The sequence below is a fragment of the Coenobita brevimanus genome, chromosome 5 (assembly GCF_032717465.1).
Source record: "Coenobita brevimanus isolate Jiangsu-jjx chromosome 5, ASM3271746v2, whole genome shotgun sequence".
In the NCBI taxonomy this organism is placed as follows: Eukaryota; Metazoa; Arthropoda; class Malacostraca; order Decapoda; family Coenobitidae; genus Coenobita; species Coenobita brevimanus.
Window position 1 is genome coordinate 39,859,995 of NC_136958.1, and position 27,088 is coordinate 39,887,082.

The window sequence follows — 27,088 nt, forward strand, 5'->3', positions numbered from 1 at the left end:
TCTCTCTCTCTCTCTCACACACACACACACGCACACGCACGCACCATGCAAAAATAACACCCACTCTTGCATCACGAGCATGGGAGTCATAAATCTTGAGCAATCTGGTAATGAGTTCGAATCGCAACCTTGATCAGTGCAACACGAAGGGCGAGAGAGGAAGGTTGTCAGACACGTTCGTGAACCAGCATACTGGACTGTACGTAATCTCTAAAGCTCTTGTTCTCGCACAGCACCGCATCCTGATCGAGTGGTATAGGAGACATTTCAGTACTTCTTCCTTAGCTGTGTGTTTTGCTTATTACACCATACCATTCTCTTGTGTGTTGTTAATTGTAGCTTTTTAACACCAGCCCTTGCGAAGAGTGTTATATTTTACTTTACTGTGTGTGTGTGTGTGTGTGTGTGTGTGTGTGTGTGTGTGTGTGTGTGTGTGTGTGTGTGTGTGTGTGTGTGTGTGTGTTTGTTTGTTTGTGTGTGTGTGTGTGTGTGTGTGTGTGTGTAATTCACCGGGTCGGTCAGGATCACTTGATGGTCGTGATCGTCAGCTTTTTACCCTCCCGGAAGGGAGCTCTGAGAGCTCATATAGTCCGATCTAAGGGCAAGGCTGTGACCTTCACACACGCACACACCCGTCCCCTTGCTCAAGGGGGACAGTAACCACCCACTTCGTCAGTGAAACTTTTCGCAACCTGAGCGAGGCGCAAACTCCCGTCCACCAGTTGGCAGGCGAGAACGTTACCACTGCACCAGCGAGCGGTGTGTGTGTGTGTGCGCGCGCGCCCGCGTTCGTGTGTGTTTGGGTCTTTGTTTATTCGATTTACGTCAGACAAGGTGAAGGGGTTGAACCATTGTTTTTAGAACAATAGGTCAGAGGTCAAGGTCACAGGGGTATGCCAAATTTTGACTTAGCAAGGTCAACTAAAACAGCTTTTATCTATTTTAGACCAAACTGAGGGGATGATTAAGGGTAAGGCAAGAGAGAAGGGCTCCGATTTGGTCAAACGTCCAGGTCACAAGACAAGGTCAAAGTTCAACCCGTGCGTCGGTGTATGAACAAAATAAAGTTTCCATTTTATTTGAATCGAACTTGATGGAAGGGTTAAGGGTCAGGCAAGAATGAAGTACTTCGATTTCGAGGGCAATCGGTCGAAAGTCAAGGTTAGAGGGTAAAGTTACAAGTTCTGCCCGTAGATCGCTGGTCCACATTCACGTCACTTCAGAAGGCTCCCTAGCACCTCTTCCATAGCGATTTATTTTTGGATACGGCCGGTTGATATAATTTTGTGCATAATTCATGTAGAGTATGATGATATCAAAATGATCTGGAGAGCACAGAAAAGGACAACAAGGTGTAATCAGCAAAATAAATAGTTTAGGAAGAGGTGTTAGGGAGAGTACAGACCTCGAGTGCCCTCCTTGTTCTCATTAAAATACGAGTAATAAGATGATATGTTTGCATCACTCTTAATGCATGGTATTGCGTGGCGCCACATGATGAGGATACCTGATAAATAAGCAAGCACGACCTCACCTCTAACGATACAAGGGAAGGGTGCGATGAGGTGGGTGGGTGGGGGGTCTCATACTGACGCGTCACACTACAAGTGTTCACAGTACCCCTAATCACAGGCTTTCATGGACGTAATTTATGTGTATGGTGGTAGGTGGTGGCGATCATCATCCACTCACTTCATGCAGTGATGTCCACTTTTTCCCTCACCTTTGTCATCTTTTTTCTGTGTCTGCTCTCCTCTCTTCCTTTCTCCCATCTTTCCTATCACTTTTGGTCACTCTACTTTTCAGGTAGCTTTACACTGAGTGACAAACCTAATGGTTTCCCGTAAGCCAGGAAACCATTTACAACGTTGGGTGGTAACCATATAACCAACCCATACGTGTTCCCTACGTGACAAGTGGGTTGTCGGAGGGTTAGTACCCCTCCCCGTAAAACCACTAACTCAGAGACAAAAGGCCAGCCCTTACGGGATTATGGCGTCTGGCAATAAATAGATAGATAGAAGTTATGTGTAATATTCTTAATAATTTTATCTTTCCTCATCCAGTCACCACAAGCACCACAAGCAAATTAAAGTGAAGAAAATATGCACAACTTTTAAATGTGGTCTGGTAATAACTAGTCGATTTAAGAGAGATCCCTAACCCCTTTCAGTTTCGTTGGTGTGGTCATATTGAAGCGTTGATTTGGCTAGTAACCAAGGAGATTCATTGTTACCCAGTAAGTTCGCCGAATTTCACGCCACCACGATTTAGTATTTAAGTTCTGAGAGTGGTCCAGTTCCCTCAGATGAAAGCAGACCAAATATAATCACCGAGAACACTTGTTTATCGCAAAAGTCGGCTATGATTGATTTATGAATGTGTTCCTATATGTCTACCAAGAGAGAGAGAGAGAGAGAGACAGAGAGACAGAGACAGAGAGGGAGAGAATACCTGAGTGTGCCTTAGCATAATGGCCGCTCATTCTGTGTCGTAACTGGGGTGAGTGTTCCCAGTAAGGATGTGGAAAGGAGAGCTCAGGCATGCTCTCTTGTTCCTCTTACAGAAAATAAATAAATTACTAAATCTATAATTATATAAACAAATAAATGAATAAATAAAGGCCCCCAGTGGACGCGGGAGGGAGTAGGCGCGTACTTCCATTGGTTACAGAGATATAAAACTCCCTCCCTCCCCAGCAAGGACCTTTTGACCTCTCTCTCTCTCTCTCTCTCTCTCTCTCTCTCTCTCTCTCTCTCTCTCTCTCTCTCTCCGTGTGTGTGTGTGTGTGTGTGTGTGTGTGTGTGTGTTCAGGAAGATGATACGACGGAGAATCACTTGTAAATAAGATTATGAGTTCCATCATATTCAAGAAGCAGGCGAACTCGTTAATCCCCCAGTCATCATCACTACCAAAACCAGAATCACCCCAGCTGGCCACAAACACACATACACTAATTATAAGAGAGCCAACTGGGAGGCCTTTGTAACTGAAACAGAACAACATCTCGAAACACTAAACAGTACACCTATCACAAACATCAACACCGCTGTGCACACTTTCAACACAATTATACAAAACGCAGACAAAAGACACATTCCTAGAGGCAACAGAAAGAGACACAACCCCAACTTCACACCAGAAATTCAAGGCCTCATCAGACAACGGGACACACTGCGACACTCCCCAACATCCCATACACAAGACACCGTACAACAAATACAAGAACTCAACACTCAAATAAACAATAAAATATCAGAACAGCAAACACTATACTGGAAAAATTACCTCCAAACACTTGACCACAAAACAAACATCAGCAAACTCTACAAAACACTAAACAGCATCACACTTTCCAACAGCAACACCACACAATCACACGCTGCCATCTCAACAACAGACACCATACCCTCAAACAAACAACAAGCAAACACTCTCATCAATCACTTTTCACAAGTCAGCCATCTAAACCCCCATCTCGAAGACCGACGTATCATCCGACGTAAGAGACAGTTCCCCACAGACCCGGACTTCGCACCTTTCACTTACAACCAGACGAAGCACATCATTAACAACCTCAAGTACTCATCTGCCTGTGGACCAGACAACATAAGCAACATTCACCTTAAACACCTAGGACCACAAGGCATACAAGCACTCACCAACATATCAAACTACAGCTACTCACACAACATAATACCCAACATCTGGAAGCATGGCAGTATCATCACTATCCCTAAACCCAACAAAGACCCCACGTTACCCTCCTCACATCGCCCCATCACACTCCTCTGCACCCCCTCTAAAGTCACTGAACGATTGATACTACAACTAATCACACCTCACATTCCCCTAGCCCAGTCACAACATGGCTTTAGACCACTACACTCCACAAACACCCTTCTCACAGACCTTACACAGAGAGTTTTCGATGGCATGAATTCAGCTAGGCCACCACACAGAACAATCCTAATCACACTAGACATTAGCAAAGCTTTTGATGCCATCCCCCGCCACAACCTCACAAACAAAATACTCAACACAAACATGCACAATAACACAAAAAGATGGCTGGCAAACTACTTAGCAGGCAGATGTGCACACGTAACATTTGCCGGTCAGTCTTCTAACATCAAAAACTTCACAAACGGCGTCCCCCAAGGATCTGTTTTGTCCCCTACACTCTTTAACCTATACATGCACGACGTACCCACATCCCACACACCACAGATACACATAGCTTCCTATGCAGATGATATAACACTTACATGTACGCACCAAAACGCAAACAGCTGCACACATCATTCAACCTTACCTCAACACACTACACGAATGGTTCACCACAAACAGGCTCAAAATAGCCCCAGCCAAATCTACAGTGACTCCTCTCACAAACTGGACATCAGAACACAGTCACATCCCACACCTCACCATAAACAACACTCCCCTACCACACACACACACACACACACACACACACACACACACACACACACACACACACACACACACACACACACACACACACACACACACACACACACACAAAATCCTTGGTGTAACATACAATACATCAATGTCATTTAAACAACACATCACAAACATTAAAAATAAAATAACAACAAGACTCAATGCCTTGAGGTCACTTGCCCATACAACATTCGGACACAACAAAGAAACCACCGCCACAGTATACAAACAATACATACGTTCAGTGATGAATTATGCAAGCCCTGCCTGGACTTCTAACCTCACCAAAACACACTACAACACTCTACAGACCATACAGAACAAGGCCCTAATAATAATCACAGGCTGCACAGCTACTACACCCACAGACCACCTACATCAAGAATCCAAAGTCCTCAAAGTCAAGGATCACCTAGACATGAGAGGCACCCAGTTTCTTGCTGCAGCCTCCACAAACCCACAACATCCACTACAGTACATGGCAGCACATCCACCCACACCAAGGAACATCAAAACAACACCCAGCACACGATACCATGCACAAATACTGTCATCTCTCCCCCTTCGCCCACCTCAGACCAGCTTCCAGAAGCATATCCACACTCAGATCACTCGCCGCTCCATTCAGTCACTGAAAGACAACACACAGCTGCATGCACGGCCTCCTGACATCCACCCTTCTGAATCCTATCTTCCTCGTGAGGACAGGGTCCACCTGGCCAGACTGAGATGTGGGCACCATCCAGCCCTCTTAAGCTACCAGAAGAGGCTGGATGACTCCTTCGCTGATGCCTGTCCAGGATGCAACACAGCACCCCATACTATTAAGTACATTATGCAAGACTGCATTGCACACAATCACCTACGTCAACAACACAACATACACTCCTTGAGAGCTCTGTGGGAAAGCCCGGTCTCGGCCATGGCCTTCCTAAGGGACTCAGGCCTGTTCGGCCAGTCTGCCTAGGGAACAACTACTACTCGTTAACCCCTTCAATATGAGGACCTTGCCCCCCCCCTCTCTCTCTCTCTCTCTCTCTCACTCCCCTGATGAGTTGTAAGAGGAGATTAGCACTTGAATATGCTACTGGTCGAGAAGAAGTGCAATGTAAAAGCTGTAGAGATGTATTGTCTTTTTCTCCCACAGCTACGTGGAATAAGCTATAAAAGAAAAAAAAAAAAAACGAAAATTTTGACCAGGTTATGATAAAAGTACTATAGGAAATATAACATCAAAACTGACACCGTACTAATGGATCAAAACCTTTATACATTAAACCATTATAGATGCCGGACTCTAGATGGGAGGATTCGTAGGACCTCTTCGTTTGTGATTTATTTTGCATATCACGCCTTAACCTTCCATTGTATCTTCCTTATATCGTTAAAATGAAGACATATTTTGCGTCGATAACATTCAAGATGATACTTAAGCGTACTATGCAAAAATAAATCGCCAAAGTACATGTCTCCCGTGATCTGCGGACCCACGAGCTTAAAACAAAACTATAGCTGTTCACGTTAGGGCTGGTTCTCGTCTTGTAAACAGCCTGCAGTACAGAGAAAGCTTTTAATACGTGAGGTAAGTGTTTCTGGTTGATGGAGATGATTATAGTCACACCAGGGGGTACTCTGCATCGCACCACGCCACACCATGTTGTCTTCCTACACCACACTACGCCACACCACACCATGCTGCTTCCCTACACCACACTACGCCATTCTGTCTCTCAGCAACACACCACATCATACCCATGCTCTGCCTTTCTACACACATCCACTACAAACACTCCTCTATATTATTATTATTATTATTATTATAAGTAGTGGTAGTGGTAGTAGCAGTAGTAGTAATAGTAGTAGTAGTAGTAGTAGTTGTTGTTGTTGTTGTTGTTGTAGCAGTAGTAGTAGCAGTAATAGTGGTAGTAGTATGGCTGTATTACTGCTATTTCTTTCATGCTGTTATTGCAGGTAACGATGCTTAGAGTGAGAGGAGAGAGAGTGTTGTCAATGTTGGGTGGGTGGCAGGGCAGAGTCGCCAGGCCCTCCCCTCCACCCCCTCACTTCCTCACTTCACTCCTTCACTTCGCCTCACCTCCACCCCATCACTTCGCCTCATCTCCACCCCGGCATTTCCACACGTCACCTCTGCAATCCGACAGATGCGAGCTAACGTCTAAAAGGTAATAAAAAAGATTATGTATTGATTGTCTGACTGTTGTTCCTAATAAATTCGCGTATTTTGGCACTGAACGGGGAAGATACAGTGCAATCAGGTAAACAGAACCAGTCTTATGTTCGTTTATTTTGCATGTACAGTTCAAATCGTTCTTAAAAGGGGCTAAAATACGAGAGTATATTGTTTTATAGGCCTATCACAAAGCGTTTTTTTTTTTTGGTAGTGTACATACATGCAAGCCAGGTCAATCTTTTTTTTTTTTTCATTTAATCAGAATAACGTTGAAATTAATAATACGACGCTAAATACATGAATGAGACGGCCAGGTAAGCGAGGGTAGCGTAAAGTTCTTTCAAATCCCAGGTATAATGTTGGGTAGGCCAGGTATGCCCAGGTAAGCAAGGATTATATGAATTTTTTTGCAAGACCTGTTGAGGTCAGTCTGAGTGGGTGGTTCACAACTCGAGTTAAAATAGCCGAAAGAGTTGTGTTTATCTCTATTTATTTATCTATTTATTTATTATTTATTTATTTATTTGATTCCGGGGGCTTGAATGGTGAGTGGATGGGAGTGTGGCTCATTTACTGGGCAAATTTTGGTTATTATCTCTATCATTTTCTTCCCCTGGCTTTCACAACCGTACTCCACCGGACCTTGGGGTGGGGAAGGAGGTTTGGATGATGATGACGGTGATGATGATGATGATGATGATGACAATGATGATAATGATGGTGAGGATGATTATTTATTTATCTATATATTTCCAGGTACAGAATAGAAAGGGGCAAGTACAGCCAGGTAAGCGAGGCCCACCTGCAGTTCTTCCGAGACCTCCTGGGGCCACACCGAGCCATCGTGGGGGAGGACGAGCTAGAGAGGCACAACATGGACTGGATGGGCAGTGTGCGGGGGGCGTCACCTCTCCTCCTCAGACCCACCACCACACGAGAAGTCTCCAGCATCTTGACCTACTGTAACCAACACAACCTGGCCGTGTGCCCTCAAGGTTACTATTTTTTTATTTTAACTACGTGAGGGAACCGGTATCGACTCAGACTTTTTTTAAATCCGATTTTGATCAAACTTGGCGGGACTATTAATGGTCTGACGACAATGAAGTAATTCGGATTTTGAAGATCAGGGTCACAGGACAAAGTTCGGCTCTGAAACTAATTCATGGGAGCGGGTACTGCACTTTCTGAGAGCCATTTGTTATTATTGCTACTGTTACTATGATGATGATGATGATGATGATGATGATGTTGGTGGTGGTGGTGGTGGTGGTGATAGTAATGGTGATGATGATGATGATGATGATGGTGGTGGTGGTGATAGTAATGGTGATGATGATGATGATGATGATGATGATGGTGGTGGTGGTGGTGATAGTAATGGTGATGATGATGATGATGATGATATTATTATTATTATTATTATTATTATTATTATTATTATCATTATTATTATTACCATTTTGATGATGATGATAATGATGATGACGATGACGATGATAAACATTCTCCCCCAGGTGGCAATACAGGCATCGTTGGTGGCAGTGTTCCCGTGTTTGATGAGGTTATTGTGTCCACGTCGCTGATGAACCAGGTGGAGAGTGTCGACACCTGGTCTGGGGTGGTGACCTGCCAGGCTGGGTGTGTCTTGGAGGCTCTTGATCAGCATGTGGCTCAATTTGGACTCATCATTCCTCTTGACCTCGGAGCCAAAGGAAGCTGTCAGATTGGCGGGAACGTCTCGACAAATGCAGGTAGTGTCTGGCGTCTTCTTTTATTTTTATTTTCTTTTTCGAATTTACTCATAAACTTTGGGGATAGCCACATTAATTTCCATTTCTCCGCTGCTCCTGTTGATGAGTTATGTATTTGAGTTACTTGTGTTATTTGAGAAGAGCGTGTAGAGTCACATGGAGAGATAGGCGTAGTGAGGAAGTAAAGGAGCGTTGTGGCATTGATGTGGATGTGACTGAATGTGTTGGACGATATTTTTTTAGACGATTTGGTCATGTGGAAAGGGTGGAGAATGAGAGACTAACTAGAAGAGTATATGTAGGTGAGGTGGAGGGGGAGGAAAAGGAGGGGAGACCAAGGATGATATGGAGTTGAGAGATATATGAGGGAGGGGTGGGGGGTGCGTTGGGGAGAGGGTAGCAAAATGACAGAGGACAGTGCGACGTGAAGGCGATTTGTTTGTGACCACTCTTTACGAGATTAAGGAGTCTGGCAATAGATAGATAGATAAATAGATAGATAGATAGATACTCACGACAATTCTGCATCAGGTGGTCTGCGTGTGTTGCGGTATGGGGGACTGCACGGGTCTGTCCTGGGACTAGAGGCGGTGCTGGCGAGTGGAGAGGTGATGGACTGCCTCTCCACCGTGAAGAAGGACAATACAGGCTATGACCTCAAGCACCTCTTCATCGGGTCAGAAGGCACCTTGGGGATTGTCACAAAGGTACGGGGGAGTTACAATTGATTTCTGTCGTAACTAAGAGCTTTTCTAGTGTGTGTGTGTGTGTGTGTGTGTGTGTGTGTGTGTGTGTGTGTGTGTGTGTGTGTGTGTGTGTGTGTGTGTGTGTGTGTGTGTGTGTGTGTGTGTGTGTGTGTGTGAGAGAGAGAGAGAGAGAGAGAGAGAGAGAGAGAGAGAGAGAGAGTCCTGAATGATCCGAAGTCTTCCTAAAAAAAAAAAAAAGAAAAAAAAAAAAGGTATATTGTAAAACCATTTGTCAAAATTTTCATCTCTCCATCTTGAATGCTGAGTTGTAGCAATAGAATAACGCTAGAATATGATACTAGTCACGAAGAAGTGCTGTGGAAAGGATGTACAGCCACAGTACTGTCTTCCCCCGCAACTGAGCTATGTGAAATATGCTGGAAGAGGACGAAAATCTGGGCCAAGTCAAAGTGAAAAGAGTATAGTCACGAAGGGAATATTTTTGTAATTTAAACTGCACTCTCGGGAAATCAAAGAAGTTAAGCAGATTCACAGACTTACGATAATTCTTAAGATTTTTTCAGGGAAGATAGTGGACTTCTTATCATTGACCTCAAACACCACCTTATCAGCTCTTAGGTCACTCTTTAGGTCATTATTTTCACTGGTCAGAGATTTTCGTCCTTTTGCAGCTTATTTCCCTTAGCTCAGTGGCAGAATAAGACAATACTACGGCTGTACGTCCTTTCCCTAATCATTCTTCGTGACTAGCACCATATTCTAGTGTTAGTCGTCTTTTTACAACTCAGCATTCAAGTTAGCGATGGCAGATTTACGCCTAGTTAAAGTGAACAGAGTATAGGCTAGTTTTAGTTACAAAGGAAGTCTGCAAAGATTCACAAACTTTCCATCAATTCACTGTAAGATCCAAGACTATTTTTGCAGAAAGGACGTGGAGAATAAAAGAGTGTAAGAGTGTAATCCATTGTGTTCACGTTCCGGATAAAATTAGGGCTACAACATCTGCTTCCTCTACTGCTTTAACCCCAGAAGATGCCAGGCCCCTTTTAGCCCAGTTGATGGCCAGGTATAGTCAGACTAGGGGCGATTGGGTTTGTAACAAAGGAGACTCATTCCCACCTCGTAACTCATTCAGTTTCTTGCCACTACGACATGGTACTTAAGTTGTAGGAGTGGTCCAGTTCCCTCACGTGAAAACAGACCGAACGACATAAATTAATCTGCATATATACCCTTTTTACTCTAACCTGGCCTAGATTTTCATCCTTTTACAGCCTATTTCAAGTAGCTCAGTGGCAAAAAAAAAAAATATTATGGCTGTGCGCGCCCTCCATAGCACTTTTTCGTGACTAGCATCATGTTCTAGAGCCAATATAGTCTTACAATTTAGCTTCCATGATCGAGAAGTGTCAGCTTTTGGCCAAGTTAGTGTGAAAAGATTATAGCAATTTGCAGCTTCATTTCCTAAAATATTCTTACATTTCAGCATTCATGATTGAGAGGTGTCTATTTTAGGCCAAGTTAGTCGAGATGCAGTCAAATGGTGAGTGACAGAGCGACTTGGAGGCGTTTTGTCTGCGGCCACCCTTTGCGGGATTAGGGCGTCGGGCTATAGATAGATAGATAGATAGTCAAGAGGTGTCAATTTTAGGCCAGGTTAATGTAAGAAGAGTATAGTTATTTCCAGAGTCTTTCCCAGGTGGCCATCAGCTGTCCCCCTCGCCCAGCTGCCGTCAATCTAGCCTTCCTGGGTCTGAGTTCATTTGAAGACACCCTCAGCACGTACAAATCAGCCAGGAGTCAGCTGGGGGAGATCCTGAGTTCCTTTGAACTCATTGACTGTGTTGGGTTGGACAGTGTGGAGGAGAAGCTGAAGTTGAAGTCCCCCATAGCCAAGCATCCTTTCTACGTACTGGTGGAAACTTCGGGTTAGTGAGGGCAAATTCCTGGGTTCTGGGTTCGTGTTCTAAGCGGTGGTGCTACAGAGGGACGCCTTCATGTGGTGGCATTGATTTGACAGGGCGGTGGAGATGCCTGGCTGTTCAAACACCCCTCATCTTCCACCCCATCTTCCCAGAAAGGATGTAATGGTCTACAGGAGAGGGGAAGTTCAGTCTGCATTCCATTGGGTTTACATTCAGTTGAGAGAGAGAGAGAGAGAGAGAGAGAGAGAGAGAGAGAGAGAGAGAGAGAGAGAGAGAGAGAGAGAGAGAGAGAGATTCATTTAGTCAGCTGATCGTATTGATGAAAAGCGGACGTCACAGAGAAGAAATAAATCATGGTGTCATCTTTTTTTCTTATTTTTATTTAATTCTTTATTCTTATTTATTTTACTTACCTAGTGATCTACCTATGTATTCATTTATTTATCTACCCATTTATTTATTTATCTCTTTATTTATTTATTTTATCAGGTTCGAACGCAGACCATGACGAGGAGAAGCTACACAATTTTCTCAACGGCGTCCTGAAAACCGGGGTAGTGAAGGACGGAACAGTTGTCACCGAACCCTCCAGAATGGCAGAGGTGTGGAGCCTCAGGGAACGGGTCTATGAGGCTCTCATGATGGATGGCTACACCTATGAGTTAGTCCCAGTTGCTCCTATACTTACCTTCATTGATGATATTTAATTTGTGGGAAAGAGGGTAATGATGATGATGATGATGGTGGTGGTGGTGGTGGTTGTGGTGGTGGTGATAGTGATGATGATGGTGGTGCTGGTGGTGGTGGTGATGATTATGATGGTGCTTGTGTTGGTGGTGGTTGTGATGACGATGATGATGATGATGATGATAATGAATTGCCTACTCATTTTCATTCATTATTTCCCCTTAAATCACACAACACCTAACCAGCAGATTTACACACACACACACACACACACACACACACACACACACACACACACACACACACACACACACACACACACACACACACACACACACACACACACACACACACAAACACACACACACACACACACACACACACACACACACACACACACACACACACACACACACACACACACACACACACACACACACACACACACACACACACACACACACACACACACACACACACACACACACACACACACACACACACACACACACACACACACACACACACACACACACACACACACACACACACACACACACACACACACACACACACACACACACACACACACACACACACACACACACACACACACACACACACACACACACACACACACACACACACACACACACACACACACACACACACACACACACACACACACACACACACACACACACACACACACACACACACACACACACACACACACACACACACACACACACACACACACACACACACACACACACACACACACACACACACACACACACACACACACACACACACACACACACACACACACACACACACACACACACACACACACACACACACACACACACACACACACACACACACACACACACACACACACACACACACACACACACACACACACACACACACACACACACACACACACACACACACACACACACACACACACACACACACACACACACACACACACACACACACACACACACACACACACACACACACACACACACACACACACACACACACACACACACACACACACACACACACACACACACACACACACACACACACACACACACACACACACACACACACACACACACACACACACACACACACACACACACACACACACACACACACACACACACACACACACACACACACACACACACACACACACACACACACACACACACACACACACACACACACACACACACACACACACACACACACACACACACACACACACACACACACACACACACACACACACACACACACACACACACACACACACACACACACACACACACACACACACACACACACACACACACACACACACACACACACACACACACACACACACACACACACACACACACACACACACACACACACACACACACACACACACACACACACACACACACACACACACACACACACATCAGCACAAGAATATTTGAATGCAATGCCACGTCCGAATTTTTACCAACACGCTAAGCACGCGGTATTCTCAGTGACTTAAGATATACCGCGACACCTCTTCCTCAGCGATTTATTTTTCTTATTGCACCCTACTTTTCCCTTATTGCACCTTAATTTCCCCTTATTGCACCCTAATTTCCTCTTATTGCACCCTAATTTCCCCTTAATGCACCCTAATTTCCCCTTATTGCACCCTAATTTCCTCTTATTGCACCCTAATTTCCTCTTATTGCACCCTAATTTCCCCTTATTGCACACTAATTTCCCCTTATTGCACACTAATTTTCCCTTATTGCAATTCAAGGATTTGAATTTCGCCAAACCAAACATTACTGATCTACGCTACGGAAAATAAACTGCAAGAGGGAAGATGTCACGTAAATTTCCGTACTTATCATCCGTCTCTCGCCTCTCCCGTCTTATCTCTTCTCTCTCTCCCGCAGACACGATATCTCCCTGCCCCTGCCTGTCTTCTACAAGATGGTGGAGGACATGCGGCGTCACCTGGGCAGCGATATCGTGCGGTGCTGCGGCTTTGGGCACATGGGCGATGGAAACCTACACCTGATCGTCACCGCCAGGCAGTTTGACGAGGTAGGGTCTTGGAGGTGGTGCTAGAAGGTCATGATGCTAGGAGGTCACGGTGCTAGGAGGTCATGGTGCTTGGAGGTCATGATACTAGGAGGTCATGATGCTGGGAGGTCACTGATTTAGGTCATAGCTCCTGGGGAAGGTAGTACTTGATTGTCACTGCGCCAATGATAATAATAATAATAATAATAATAATAAACAGTAAAGCTACTTAAAAGACAGATAAAGATGACAACGTTACTTTCATTTACTGACTACAGGACGTGCTGAACCGCATCGTGCCTACCTTGTTTGAGTGGACTGCTCAGCACAAGGGCAGCATCAGCGCAGAACACGGCTTGGGGCTGAAGAAGCGCAACTACATCCATTACTCTAAATCCGAAGCTTCGATACGGCTCATGAAGCAAGTGAAGCAACTCATGGACCCCAAAGGCATACTGAACCCATACAAAGTTCTGCCTGAGGAAAAGATGAAGTAAAATTAGAGTTTAAATTGTAATAATAATAATAATAATAATAATAATAATAATAATAATAATAACAACAACAAAAACCTGTCTGTGATAACTGGTAGCTGTGATGGAAATTTATTTATCCTTTAATTTGTAAAGATCATATGTTTACACTAGACCGGTTATAACTCTTTTCTGCAGGACGATCGGGGAGAGAAGTGCAAAGTCTTCCCCTGTCCATTTCGTTCTGTAAAAAAACATATTCAAATTACGACAAAGAACTGACCTTAAATATGTTTAAGAATTCCACCCTCCCAAACAAACTCTTTTTGATCCCCATTATGTAAGGAACGATTTTTATAAGCCTGTGTATTTTGGCCTTGGGTGTAATTAATAAACTGAAAATTATTATTCATTATCATTATTTACTATTAACACTCACGACCAATGCTAAAATGTAGAACGAGAGGGGAAATACGATACGATGCTTGTAAACTATCGTGTCCCTTCAGTATCTTTTATCAGCTCCTTACTTTCATGACGAATACGTGAAGTTATCCAAGAAGTGTGTGTGTGTGTGTGTGTGTGTGTGTTATTGTGTTTGTATGTGTGTGCCCGCGTGTGTGTATGCTTGTTTGTATGTGTGTATTTGTGTATGTGCTTGCTTTCTTTTATGTGTGTGTGTGTGTGTGTGTGTGTGTGTGTGTGTGTGTGTGTGTGTGTGTGTGTGTGTGTGTGTGTGTGTGTGTGTGTGTGTGTGTGTGTGTGTGTGTGTGTGTGTGTGTGTGTCTGTGCGAGTGTGTGTGTGTGCAATTGTGTGTCCGAACCTCTGGGCTGACAAATGGTTATGGCGATGGCGGCTTTGTGTGGAAGAGGCCTGAGGAAAGTCATAGCTAGGCGGGGCAGGCCAGGCGGACAGGCAACATAAACTACACAGGTAAGTATTAACATTTGGCCTAAGGGGTAGAGGCGAAGGGGGAAAGAGGTAGAGGAAGAGGATGAAGAGGAGGGGTACAGGCGAATGGGGAAAGAGGTAGGGGAAGAGGATGAAGAGGAGGGACACAGGCGGATGGGGAAAGAGGTAAGGCGAATGGGGAGAGAGGTTGAGGAAAGAGGGTGAAGAGGAGGGGTACAGGCGAATGGGGAGATAGGTAGAGGAAAGGGGCTGAAGAGGAGAGGGTACAGGCGAATTGGGAGAGAGTTAGGGGATGGAGGGTGAAGAGGAGAGTGGTAAAAGAGAAGAGGAAAGAGGCAACTCAGTTTGTGGGGTAGACTCTCATAATCTAACTCCCTGTCTACAATAATCAAATAACCAACCTTACACCATACCACGGTCAATTTCATCTGTCTTCTGTCACCGTCTGTGTCTTGTATCTGTCCTGCCCTCCTCCTAACTTCCTAATGCTTTACTTTTAAGGGAGAAGAGGTTATACTTGAGAGGGAACTGGAGGGAGAGGTGGGGAGAAGTGGCGAACGAGCGAGATGGAGGAAGATGAGAAACGAGGCACTGAGTGAGAAAGAAACTTAGGAACGGCGCTAGATCAATTTCAGACTGGGGCAGGGAACAGTCTGACGAGGTGAATTGCGTTATAAAAGACTTTACTGATTTTCCACATGACAAAACGATATCACCTCTTACCTCAACCCTAAATGAGACAGCCCTCGCACGCCTTCAGTATGGACGGTGCGTATTTACGACGCGGCCTCCGTATCAGTATCGAAGTGGACAGAATATAGAGACAAAATAGGCCTATGGTATTTTAACTGCCTCAATTGCACATCCATTAATTTTGTAGTGAATAGCGAGCCCAGCGATCGCCTGTGGGAAAGGTTACCGAGGACGCGTGGGAAAGGCATCGGGTCCATAGCAGTGATTTAGTCTGCTATAGGCCTGGGGGGAATGCTAGTAATCCTCTTCAGTCCAATGACGTATTTTCTATTATATTCTTGCTGCCTTTAGACGTTTTTAATCGGCTTAGAGGGCGTCCACACCCGATTCGTGCTGACGCGGGAGGGGCGCTCCTTACCACTTTAACTCGTAGTCCTCGTTTGCACCTGTTCGCGTCCACTGCGGCTACTTTTATGAATTACAGTGATGCCATTCGCCCACCCGCACTCGCAATCACATGGTATGGACGCGGCCTTAGAGACATTAGTGTGTTAAGAGGTTAATGGAGACTGTTATCCCGTCGCTTCAAAATTTCAAAACTTAACAAAATCGTCTGGAGGTAGCAAGAGTAATAAAAAAAAAAAAAAAAAAAGACGTAGATTGAGAGTTAAAACGATTATAGAAGTGACTTGCTGTTTGAAAGGAAGTGCGTTCGATTCAAGGCTGAGGCATAGGAGAGTTTGATAATGTGAACTGCGTTAGAATAGACTTTTTCTCTGATCTTCCACAAAGGGCCCCCTGACATGCCAAAACACACACACACACACACACACACACACACACACACACACACACACACACACACACACACACACACACACACACACTGTTAGCATCTTTACAGTCATACATACACAGATACATAAAAAAATCTTACAATGAAATAAAAGTGACTGGTTATAAACAGTTTGGTAGAGCTGGAAGTGCTTGTGTATGTGTGTGTGTGTGTGTGTGTGTGTGTGTGTGTGTGTGTGTGTGTGTGTGTGTGTGTGTGTCATGGCCATGGGAGAGACATAACAGCCCAATAAGGCCCCCATACAAAGCCCCCCACCCCTTAACCCACCCCCATCCCTCCCCCTCCTCATTCTGCCTCAGACAATAGCGCTTTCAGAGTCTCTGCTCAAGGTTAATAAAGCAGCCACAAGGGCAGGCTTTATTGAGGGACACACACCTCTTCTGTAACCCTGTAACCTCTTTCTCTTCCCCCTCTGCACTTCCTTACCTCCCTTCTCTCATTCTCTTCCCCCTCTGCACTTCCTCACCTCCCCTCTCTCATTCTCTTCATACATTCTTCCATCCAACTATCCATCCATCCATCCATATATCCATCCATCCATCCATCCTTCCATTCATCCAGTCATTCATCCATCCATCCATCCATCCATCCTTTCATTCATCCATCCATCCATCCATCCATTAATCTATCCATCCTTCCATTCATCCATCCATCCATCCATCCATTCATCCATCCATCCATCCATTCATTCATCCATTCATTTATCCATTCATCCATCCATCCATCCTTCCATTCATCCATCCATCCATCCATCCATCCATTCATGCATCCATTCATCTATTCATCCATCCATCCACCCGGTACTTTTTGCCCCATCAGGAGCGTAGGGGTCCGGGGATAGGCTACTGATTCCCAACATTTAAGGCGACGGTGACCAGCCTCACCCTTCCCTGAATGGCATAATGTGAGCGATAAACACCAACCATCCCTCAGACATCAACTCTCACAGGCTCAGTCCGGTTGAAGCGCATGAATCCACTAAGACACCAGGTGTACTGCAAATTCTAAGCTTTCATAATAATAATAATAATAATAATAATAATAATAATAGTAATAATAATAATAATAATAATAATAGTAATAATAATAATAAAAAGATCAGATTCGGTACCGTAGTGTTGATTTTTAGCTTTATTTCTATCATCACATCATCATCATCCTTATTATCATTATTATTATTATTATTATGATTATTATTAATTTCTACGATATTCCGTATTCTGTGGTCTTTAAAACCTCCTGCCACTTCTCTCACACCGCTTTGCATATCACCAGTGGCGTCACCAAGGGGAGGCTAGGGGGGGCTTAGTCCCCCCAAATCAAGGACTAAGCCCCCAAAAAATTGCAGCTCCCCAAAATAATAATAATAAAAAATCACCAGTTTACATAGTATGCTTGCAGCTCGGCATTGACCCACCTAGCTTTCCCCCAACCCCCTAAAGCCAATCCACTTTTATTCGTGCATCCATATTAGTTTAATACAATATTATTTATAGCTATATAATGTGATTAGTTATTCACAATTTACGTAAACCTATGAATCAAATCATAATAGTTATAATATATTAGTTTCCACTATACTTTTTCCAAGCTTGGTTTTCTTTGAAATATATTTATTGCACAAAGAATGCAAGAATGTATTACATATATCAGACTTATTATATATTTACAATATATAATATGGTATATATTAATCACGGAGCTTTAAAATTGGATTATGCAGTCTAAAATATCTGATCTATGCAATTTTTCACAAATTCGAATGTTCAGAGCATCGGAACTCGGAATGTTTGTTTACATTGAGAAGTGTCTGTGAACTGTGACTAAATCCTGTGTTGTTTTCGGTTTTATTTGAATGTATTGGTTTCAGTGGCTGTATAGACGTTACTACGTTCCGGTATAATGCTAGCCACCTCACTGTACCTGTTCATTTTTGTTTTTACAGATATGAGATCTAGCCTATACTCTATACAAAGAGTTCAGTCGACACTCGACTGTCAGAACTGAATGTCATTTCCCTTTACAGGCTATTCTACAATAATACATTTGCGGATCTTAGCCGGCAGCCACTCAAGTGATGAAAAGGTCATTTAAAAATCCTCGGGGACAGGGTGAACATAAGGAAATTCTTTCGCACCCGCACCTCCAAAGATGACTCAGATGAGTGCCAAGAAAAGTGGCTGTTATTGGGAATGAGGTGCCAGAAGCAACCCCAGATTACCCCAAAGCTGAACCCATTCAGACATGTAAGTAGCCCTATATCAAACTATTTCAGTAGTCATTTTATGAAGCTTAGGCCAGGATTTTTTTTTATTGATTTATTTTTAAATTGGCTAGGCCTAGGCTATTTCTCATTGTTGCAAATATATTGTCCTAAACGTACAGAGTGGGAAAGTAGGCTAAAACTCTCTCTCAGCAGTGAACTGCAATTTTAGTTTACATTCACTGATAAGTAATACTGTGAAATAAATGGAAAAAAAAATTCCACATTGCATTATGTCACTATGGGAGGATATCAGTTTTTATAGAATACAATTTTTTTTTGTAATTTTGTTTTATCATAATGGTTTTATAATGTAATTGATTTATGAATTGGAGTTACTGGTTTTAGAATTATATTTTATATATATATATATATATATATATATATATATATATATATATATATATATATATATATATACCTCCCTTTCCTTGGGGGAAGCAGCCTAGGTATATAGATAGATAGATATATTTTTTTTGTGAATGGCTTTGTTTTCCTATCACAGTACCGGTAATGGAAGATAAATCTTGGTAATTATATCTATATATATACATTGAATAAAGAGCTTCTTTGAATTATCAAATTTAATATGGTAAGACTAAGAAACCGTTATGATACCACATAATACTAGCAATTGAAGAAAAACTATTATCTAAAAAGCTTTATACAATTACCTTGTACACGTTATATCATAAGGCTTACTGATACCTGGTATTAGGCCCATCAATATTCATGTGTCCTTTAAGTTTCTTATTAATAGCCTATGAGACCTTATTTTACTTTTTCTTCAATTATAGGCCTCAAGAATGCCCCTAAAACTGCTCAATTTCCGAAAAATTTTCCGGGGGGGCTTACGGCGCCCCCCCGTACCCCCCAGCTGCATAGGCTCGCTTTGCTCGCCCCCCCCCTTCTACATACACCAGGGCTACAGCCCCCCCAAAATCTAACCCCTGGTGACGCCACTGCATAGCACTCTTCATTTCTCTCATTTATTTCGCACTGAACATATTCTCAACACTCTCAGGCTTGTAATTCACCCTCAGCTAAGGAAAATCACCTGGCTTTACCTGAAATACGATCCCGGAGTTGTCCCGAGCATGATACAGTTCAAATACTGCTTTACAATTCCGACCCAACTGTTTACATCGTAATTCGAATCTCGGCCTACCCTCAAGTGTATTTCGTCTCGGTGGTAAGTTAGTCAGCATACTCAGCATATCCCGCTCGCAACCGTAAGAAACCAGGGTTCGATTCACTACCCGGTCAGACTTTAAGGCACAGTTCGTTCCGCCATTCATATATTTCCTTGAAGGTACGATTAGGGACGTGGAAGTAACGTCGACTGTTTTGGGGAAAGATGGTGACTTTGTAAAGGTCAGTTATCTGTCTTGTTTACTTTCGCTGCCTTTATTATTATTATTATTATTATTATTATTATTATCATTATCATTATTATTCATTATCTATTATCGTTATTATTAGTGTCTTTATTCAGCATATATAACTCCATGTAAAATATACGTTAATGCCTAAAATCATTCGCCAGAGTTAGTGTGTTAACAGAACGAGGGAAAAGGAAAGAGGGAAAGAGGAGAGGAAAGGAAGGAGGAAAGGAGGAGAGGAGAGGAGGGAGAAAGAAGAGGAGGAAAGGAAGGAGAAAAGGAGGAGAGGAAAGGAAGAAGGAAAGGAGGAGAGGAAAGGAAGGAGGAGAGGAAAGGAAGAAGGAAATGAGAGAGAAAGAGGACGATAAAGAGAGGAAGAGGAGTAAAGAGGAGAGGTGATGGGAGGGACGGGAGAAGACAAGGGAAGGACGGAGACAATGTGGAGGGATGGTAATGGCAATAATGGTAGTTCCTGATACCTTCCTTTGTGTCTGGTGTCAGGGTGGTGTCAGGGTGGTATCAGGGTGGTGTCAGGGTGGCGTCAGGGTGGTATCAGGGTGGCGTCAGGGTGGTATCAGGGTGGTGTCAGGGTGGTATCAGGGTGGTGTCAGGGTGGTATCAGGGTGGTGTCAGGGTAGTATCAAGGTGGTATCAGGGTGGTGTCAGGGTAGTATCAGGGTGGTATCAGGGTGGTGTCAGGGTGGTCAGGGTGGTAGCCTATCAGGGTGGTGTGAGGGTGGTGTCAAGGTGGTGTGAGGGTGGTATCAGGGTGGTGTGAGGGTGGTATCAGGGTGGTGTCAGGGTGGTGTCAGGCAGGTTGGCAGTACCCGAGGGCGTCATCACTCAGCCTGGGGGGGGAGGGGAAGGGGTCAAGGTCCTGCGCCTGTATTCTGATCGGTTAAGGAAGTTCCCTAACACCTTTTCCTAAGCGATTTATTCTAACTATTTACTATCCTCTTCTGCGTTATATCCTTCTAATATCATCATACACAAATAACGTACAAAGAGATATTAACCTCCCCTAAAAATAAATCGCAAAGGAAGAGGTGTTAGGGAGGTTACGGTCAAGGTCGCGTACAAGGAAGTAGTGTGGTATGCTTCCTAACACCTCTTCCTCAGCGATTTATTTTTCTTATTACTTCTTTTTATCCGCTTCAAATACAGACCCATATTCTTGTCCCTGAAGGAAGCTCCCTAACACCTCTTCCTAAGCGATTTATTTTGCATTGAGACCTTGTTATCCTCTTCTGTGCTATGTGACTGTTTCTGATATCACTATTACTGCATAAATAACATACAAAATTAAATGAACCGACCATATTCAGAAATAAATCGCTAAGGAAGAGGTGTTAGGGAGACTCCTGAAGCGACGGGAATACAGATCTCAGTCTTAACCTTCCTTCAGTTGGCAACACATAAACCTGGTACGGTGTGTGTGTGTGTGTGTGTGTGTGTGTGTGTGTGTGTGTGTGTGTGTGTGTGTGTGTGTGTGTGTGTGTGTGTTTTAACTCAGAGAAAGCTGCGGCTGCCAAAGTTAACCCCTTCAGTCCAATGGCGTATCTTTAATTCCATTTCGGGGTTTAGGTGTCTGGCGATAGATTGAAGAGAGAATCACTTCATCTATCGTCCATCCATCTATCCCATCCATCTATTCATCCGCGTATCACCTACTCATCAGGAATTTGACTCAGAGTTTTCTTGCCTTCATTTTTTCTTGGGGGGAACAATTGGCGGACTTCTGGCCTTGGGTTCCTTCTCCCCTGCATAGAAAAACGGAAGATAGCTCAGGTAATCTCAGGTGTATTCTTTGACCTTGATAGATAGCAGTGGTTATCTGGGCACGCTGACCTTATCTCCCGTATCAGCGATTGGGTTGGGCTGAGAGAGAGAGAGAGAGAGAGAGAGAGAGAGAGAGAGAGAGAGAGAGAGAGAGAGACTGTAAATGATGTTCGAGGAGGTATTGCCACTCCCTTACCTAATATTACACTAGCTCTTGCGATGCAGAAAGGATGTTATGATTTACGCGACGTGTGTGTGTGTGTGTGTGTGTGTGTGTGTGTGTGTGTGTGTGTGTGTGTGTGTGTGTGTGTGTGATGGAAGATAGACTGGGAGCTGACAGGCAGAGAGTGGAGACGGGTTCAAGGGAGCGACGGGGTGGACTCAAGGCCTTGGTGGAGCTGTTGACAGAGATGAAGGCAGGGGGGAGGTGGAGGGACAAGGGGAGAGGAAGGGGAGAAGAGGAGAAGGCAGGGGAGGAGAGGAAGGGGGGAGGAGGACAAGGGAGGGGAGGAGAGGAAGGGGAGAGGAGGAGAAGGGAGGAGAGGAGAGGAAGGGAGGCAGGGCAGGGAAGTGGAGGAGAGGAAGGGGAGAGGAGGATAGGGCAGGGGAGGAGAGGAGGGGAGGCAGGGCAGGGGAGTGAAGGGGAGGTGGAGAAGAATTAATCAGCAAGAGTAACACGACACCCAACCATTAACCCAAGCCGGTGTAAACATAATTTTATTCTCTCGGTTATCTCAAAGGATGGAGGTTCAATCCCAAAGTGAGGAAGGGAACAGTTGGATGATTTTAATTTCGCTAAGGCTACTGATCTCATAAACCCAACCTCATCTCATAAAACAGCACCTCTTATACCATCACAGAGGAGAGCCCTAGCATGTGTTAGGTAAGGATGGTGGGTTTTAGTGCTGATACGGTGACATGTGAAGGCTTGTGAACCTTAGGGGAAATTGATCGACCTTGGGGAATGGGCTGTCGAATCTATGTCCAGAGAGAGAGAGAGAGAGAGAGAGAGAGAGAGATTTATTCGGCACAACATGAGATCTGGCGTGTTATTCCCCTAGATTTTTTTCACTTATTAATTCTTTTGAAACTTGAGAAAATGACATGGAATTTCTTTAGATTAATTTATTTTATATGAATAAGAAATACGATCCTTATTCACCATTTATTCCTTATTCTTTATTTACTTATTAACTTTATTATATATCTATATATTTATTTATAATTACATTTATATTTACATTTATATTTATATTTATTATTATTGTTGAAGTGGGTGAAACTGAAGAAATTGAGACAAGACAGGGAGTAAGGCAGGGTGAGGCTGGGATACGCAGGAGGGATGAGTGAGGCAGGGTAAGGCAGGGAGAGGCAGAAGGAATGGGTGAGTGAGGCAGGGTAAGGCAGGGAGAGACAGGAGGGATGGGTGAGGCAGGGATAGGCGGGAGGGATGGGTGAGGCAAGGTAAGACAGGGGGAGGCAGGAGAGATGGGTGAGGCAGTGTAAGCCAGGGAGAGGCAGGAGGGATGGGTGAGGCAGTGTAAGGCAGGGAGAGGCAGGAGGGATGGGTGAGACAGTGTGCAGGGGCAGACAGGAAGGATGGGTGAGGCAGGGTTAGGCAGGGAGAGGCAGGAAGGATGTGTGAGACAGTGTGAGGCAGGGACAGGCACGAAGGATGGGTGAAGCAAGGGTAAGGCAGGGTGGGGTAGAATGAGGCAGGGTGAGGCAGGATGAGGAAGGGTGAGACATAACGAGGCAGAGTGGGGCAGGGTGAGGCAGGGTGAGGTAAAGTGAGGCAGGGTAATGTCCAAACCCCCCCCCCCAGGCAGTGCTGAGTCCCTTATATTACCTCTTGTTTATAACTCGTATTTAACCTCCATAACTTGCTGGGCTTAGGGTGACTGTCCTGGGGGTGTGGAGGGGAATGTGGAGGAAGAGGAGGAGGAGGAGGTGGTGGAGAAGAAGAAGAAGAATGATAATAAGGAAAATATGTAGAAAAAATGAAGAAAGGATAATAATAATAATAATAATAATAATAATAATAATAATAATAATAATAACAATAATAATAAGAGGAGGACGAGGGGGAGAAGGAGGAGGAGGAGGAAGAGAAGAAGAAGAAGAAGAAGAAGAGGAGGAGGAGGAGGAGGAGGAGGAGGAGGAAGAGAAGAAGAACAGGAAGAAGACGAAGGTAATTGATTTCCAGAGGTACTGGAAACAGGATGATGGTGAATTAGGGGTTAATGACAGTACCAGCTCTCCCCAGTACCCTCCCCCTTGGGCTACTTACAAAGAAGAAGACAAAAACGAAGAGGAGGAGGAAGAAGGTAATGATGATGATGATGATGATGATGATGATGGGATGAAGAAGAAGAAAAAGACGAAGACGATGATGATGATGATGATGATGATGATGATGATGATGATGACGATGGTGATGGTGATGGTGATGAAGAAGAAGCAGAAGAAGAAGGAGGAGGAGGAGGATGAGGAGGAGGAGGAGGAGGAGGCGAAGCAGAAGACGAAGACGAGAAAGAAAAAACATAAAAATCGGGTTTGGTATGACAGGTGGGCTATCTAATTACGCTTATTAGTGGGCAGGTGTGGGCCACAGGTGAGAAGGGAAGAATTGTGTCCTTTAACATTGATTTGAACGAATTTCTTTTTATATATTCTTCCGTTACTATAGTTCATTCACCCTAACTTGGCTCAGACTTTCATCCTTTTTGGCTTTTTTATGTACTTGGAGGCAGAATAATAGGATGATTTTGTTCTGTACCTTTTCCATAGCACTTCTTTGTGACTAGCATCATATTCTTAGTGTCAGTCTTTTGTTACTCTTCACCACTCAAGATGGAGCGATGGCAATTTTAGGCCAAGTTGTAATAAAAAGCGTATACAGTATTCTCCATCAGTCATAACACCAGCCTATAAGGAAAGACATCGATGCAGACAATTTTGAGAGTAAAATGAATGAGTGAATGAATAAAATGAATAAATATATAAATGTAATGGGTCAGATAAAGCCTTCTTCACTTTCACGAACAGATCTCACTTTCGATAAATAAATTCTTCTGAAGGTAACAAGAATAAACCCAACAACGCGTCTCTGTACTGATGGTGTTAATTTTCAGTCCTTTTCTTCGATTTTCCGTTTCTATTATGCTCTTTTTCAATTTAGATTCTTTATTTACCATTCAGTACAAACCCCAACACTCTGGGAACTCTGTCACTGAACGCCAAACAGGAGGGGTAGACGAAAGCAAAGGGATATATTTTTATTACGAAACAAGCCAAATATATTAAAGTCACCCTTGTAACGTTTTCTCTATCCTCGTAAAGAAAACGGAAGGAGAATCTGTGAATACCAATAGGAAATGGAAAGTAGTGAGAGTGAGAGTGGATGGATGGAGAGTGAGTGTGGAAAAATGGAGTGAGTAAGTGGATGGATGGAGAGTGAGAGTGAAAATAAATCGGTGGAGTGTGTGTGTGTGTGTGTGTGTGTGTGTGTGTGTGTGTGTGTGTGTGTGTGTGTGTGTGTGTGTGTGTGTGTGTGCATAGATTTGAGGCCCGTTCCCTGTGATCCAGCAGTCCTCCTACGCTCCACACACCTTCACACGTCACCACTTTGGCACGAACACCCACCGTCCATACTGAATAAATGCAGACTAATTATCTCTCTCATGGTGATGGTATTTGTGTGTGTGTGTGTGTGTGTGTGTGTGTGTGTGTGTGTGTGTGTGTGTGTGTGTGTGTGTGTGTGTGTGTTGTCATGTAGGTGGGTCTTGTGGATAATCAGTGAAGTCTGTTTAATTCAAATAAATAAAACTGTTCCTTGCCTTAGCCCTGGATCGAACGCACGTCCCTTCAGACAACATTAGGGTGATGGATGTAGCTAGATGGATGGAGAGTGGAGGGGTGGAGGGTGATGCTAAAAGTGGATGGTTGGATAGTGGTGTAGAGAGAAGAGTGGAGGGTGGAGTGATGGTGAGAGTGGATGGATGGAGAGTAGATAGATGGAGAGAGTGATGGAAAGTGGAGAGATAGAGGGAGTGATGAAGAGTGGACCGATGGAGAGTGTGAAGGAGAATGGAGCGATGGAGAGAGTTTATAGATGGAGAGAATGATGGTAACAGTAAATGAATGAAGCGAATGATTGTGAGAGTTGATGGATCGAGAGTGAAGACTGCTGAGAATGATGGAATGATGGTAAGAGTGAGCAGACGGAGAGTGAAGGGTGGAAAGAGTGATAGACCGATGATATAAGAGCAGATGGATGGAGAGAGTGACAGTGAGAGTGGATGGATGAAGAATGGAGAGAGGATGGTGATGGAGTGGAGAGAGGGAGAGAGGATGGTGACAGAGTGGAAAGAAAAGTGTTTGGACCAAGCCATCTACCGCAGTCATCTTTATCTCTTATCTTCCTAAAGTTTCCTAGTAACGAAGAAGTGTTAGGAGCCATCTAAGACCACGAGGACACAGTGGCTAGGAGACAGGCGTGTGAGTAATGGGGGGGAGGGCGTGACTTAACCCTTTGAAACAGATTAGGCACTGCACCAACCTTGAAAGACTGATTATTCCTTTCCCTTACACCTCTCCTCAGTCCCTTCCTGCAGCGTCATTCTTCTCTCTCTGTCTCTCCTGGTTCGCCAGTCCTTTCTGTCTCCTACTTGTCCTGTCATTGTTCTTCCCTCTCTTCCTTCCCATGTTCCTCAGTCATCTCAGTCTTTTCAGTTCTCTTCCTGTCATCATTCTCCTCTCTTTGTTTTCTCATAGACTCTCTTACCATTTTCCTCTCTCCCTTTCCTCGTATTGTCCCATCCTCTCTCTCTCTCTCTCTCTCTCTCTCTCTCTCTCTCTCCCTTCTTTCTCTGTTATTTCTTCTTCCTCT

At 44.0% G+C, this 27,088-nt stretch overlaps 1 protein-coding gene across 1 annotated transcript; it reads left to right on the forward strand.

Annotated features, from left to right (window-relative positions):
- Positions 1–6,481: 6,481 nt before the first annotated feature.
- Positions 6,482–14,335, forward strand: LOC145398904 (D-2-hydroxyglutarate dehydrogenase, mitochondrial-like). Its single transcript, XM_080271629.1, has 8 exons — positions 6,482–6,654; positions 7,419–7,657; positions 8,180–8,416; positions 8,948–9,123; positions 10,823–11,051; positions 11,538–11,709; positions 13,709–13,859; positions 14,117–14,335. The coding sequence occupies exons 1-8, from the start codon at positions 6,482–6,484 to the stop codon at positions 14,333–14,335; spliced, it is 1,596 nt and encodes a 531-aa protein (XP_080127755.1).
- The last annotated feature ends 12,753 nt before the right edge of the window (positions 14,336–27,088 follow it).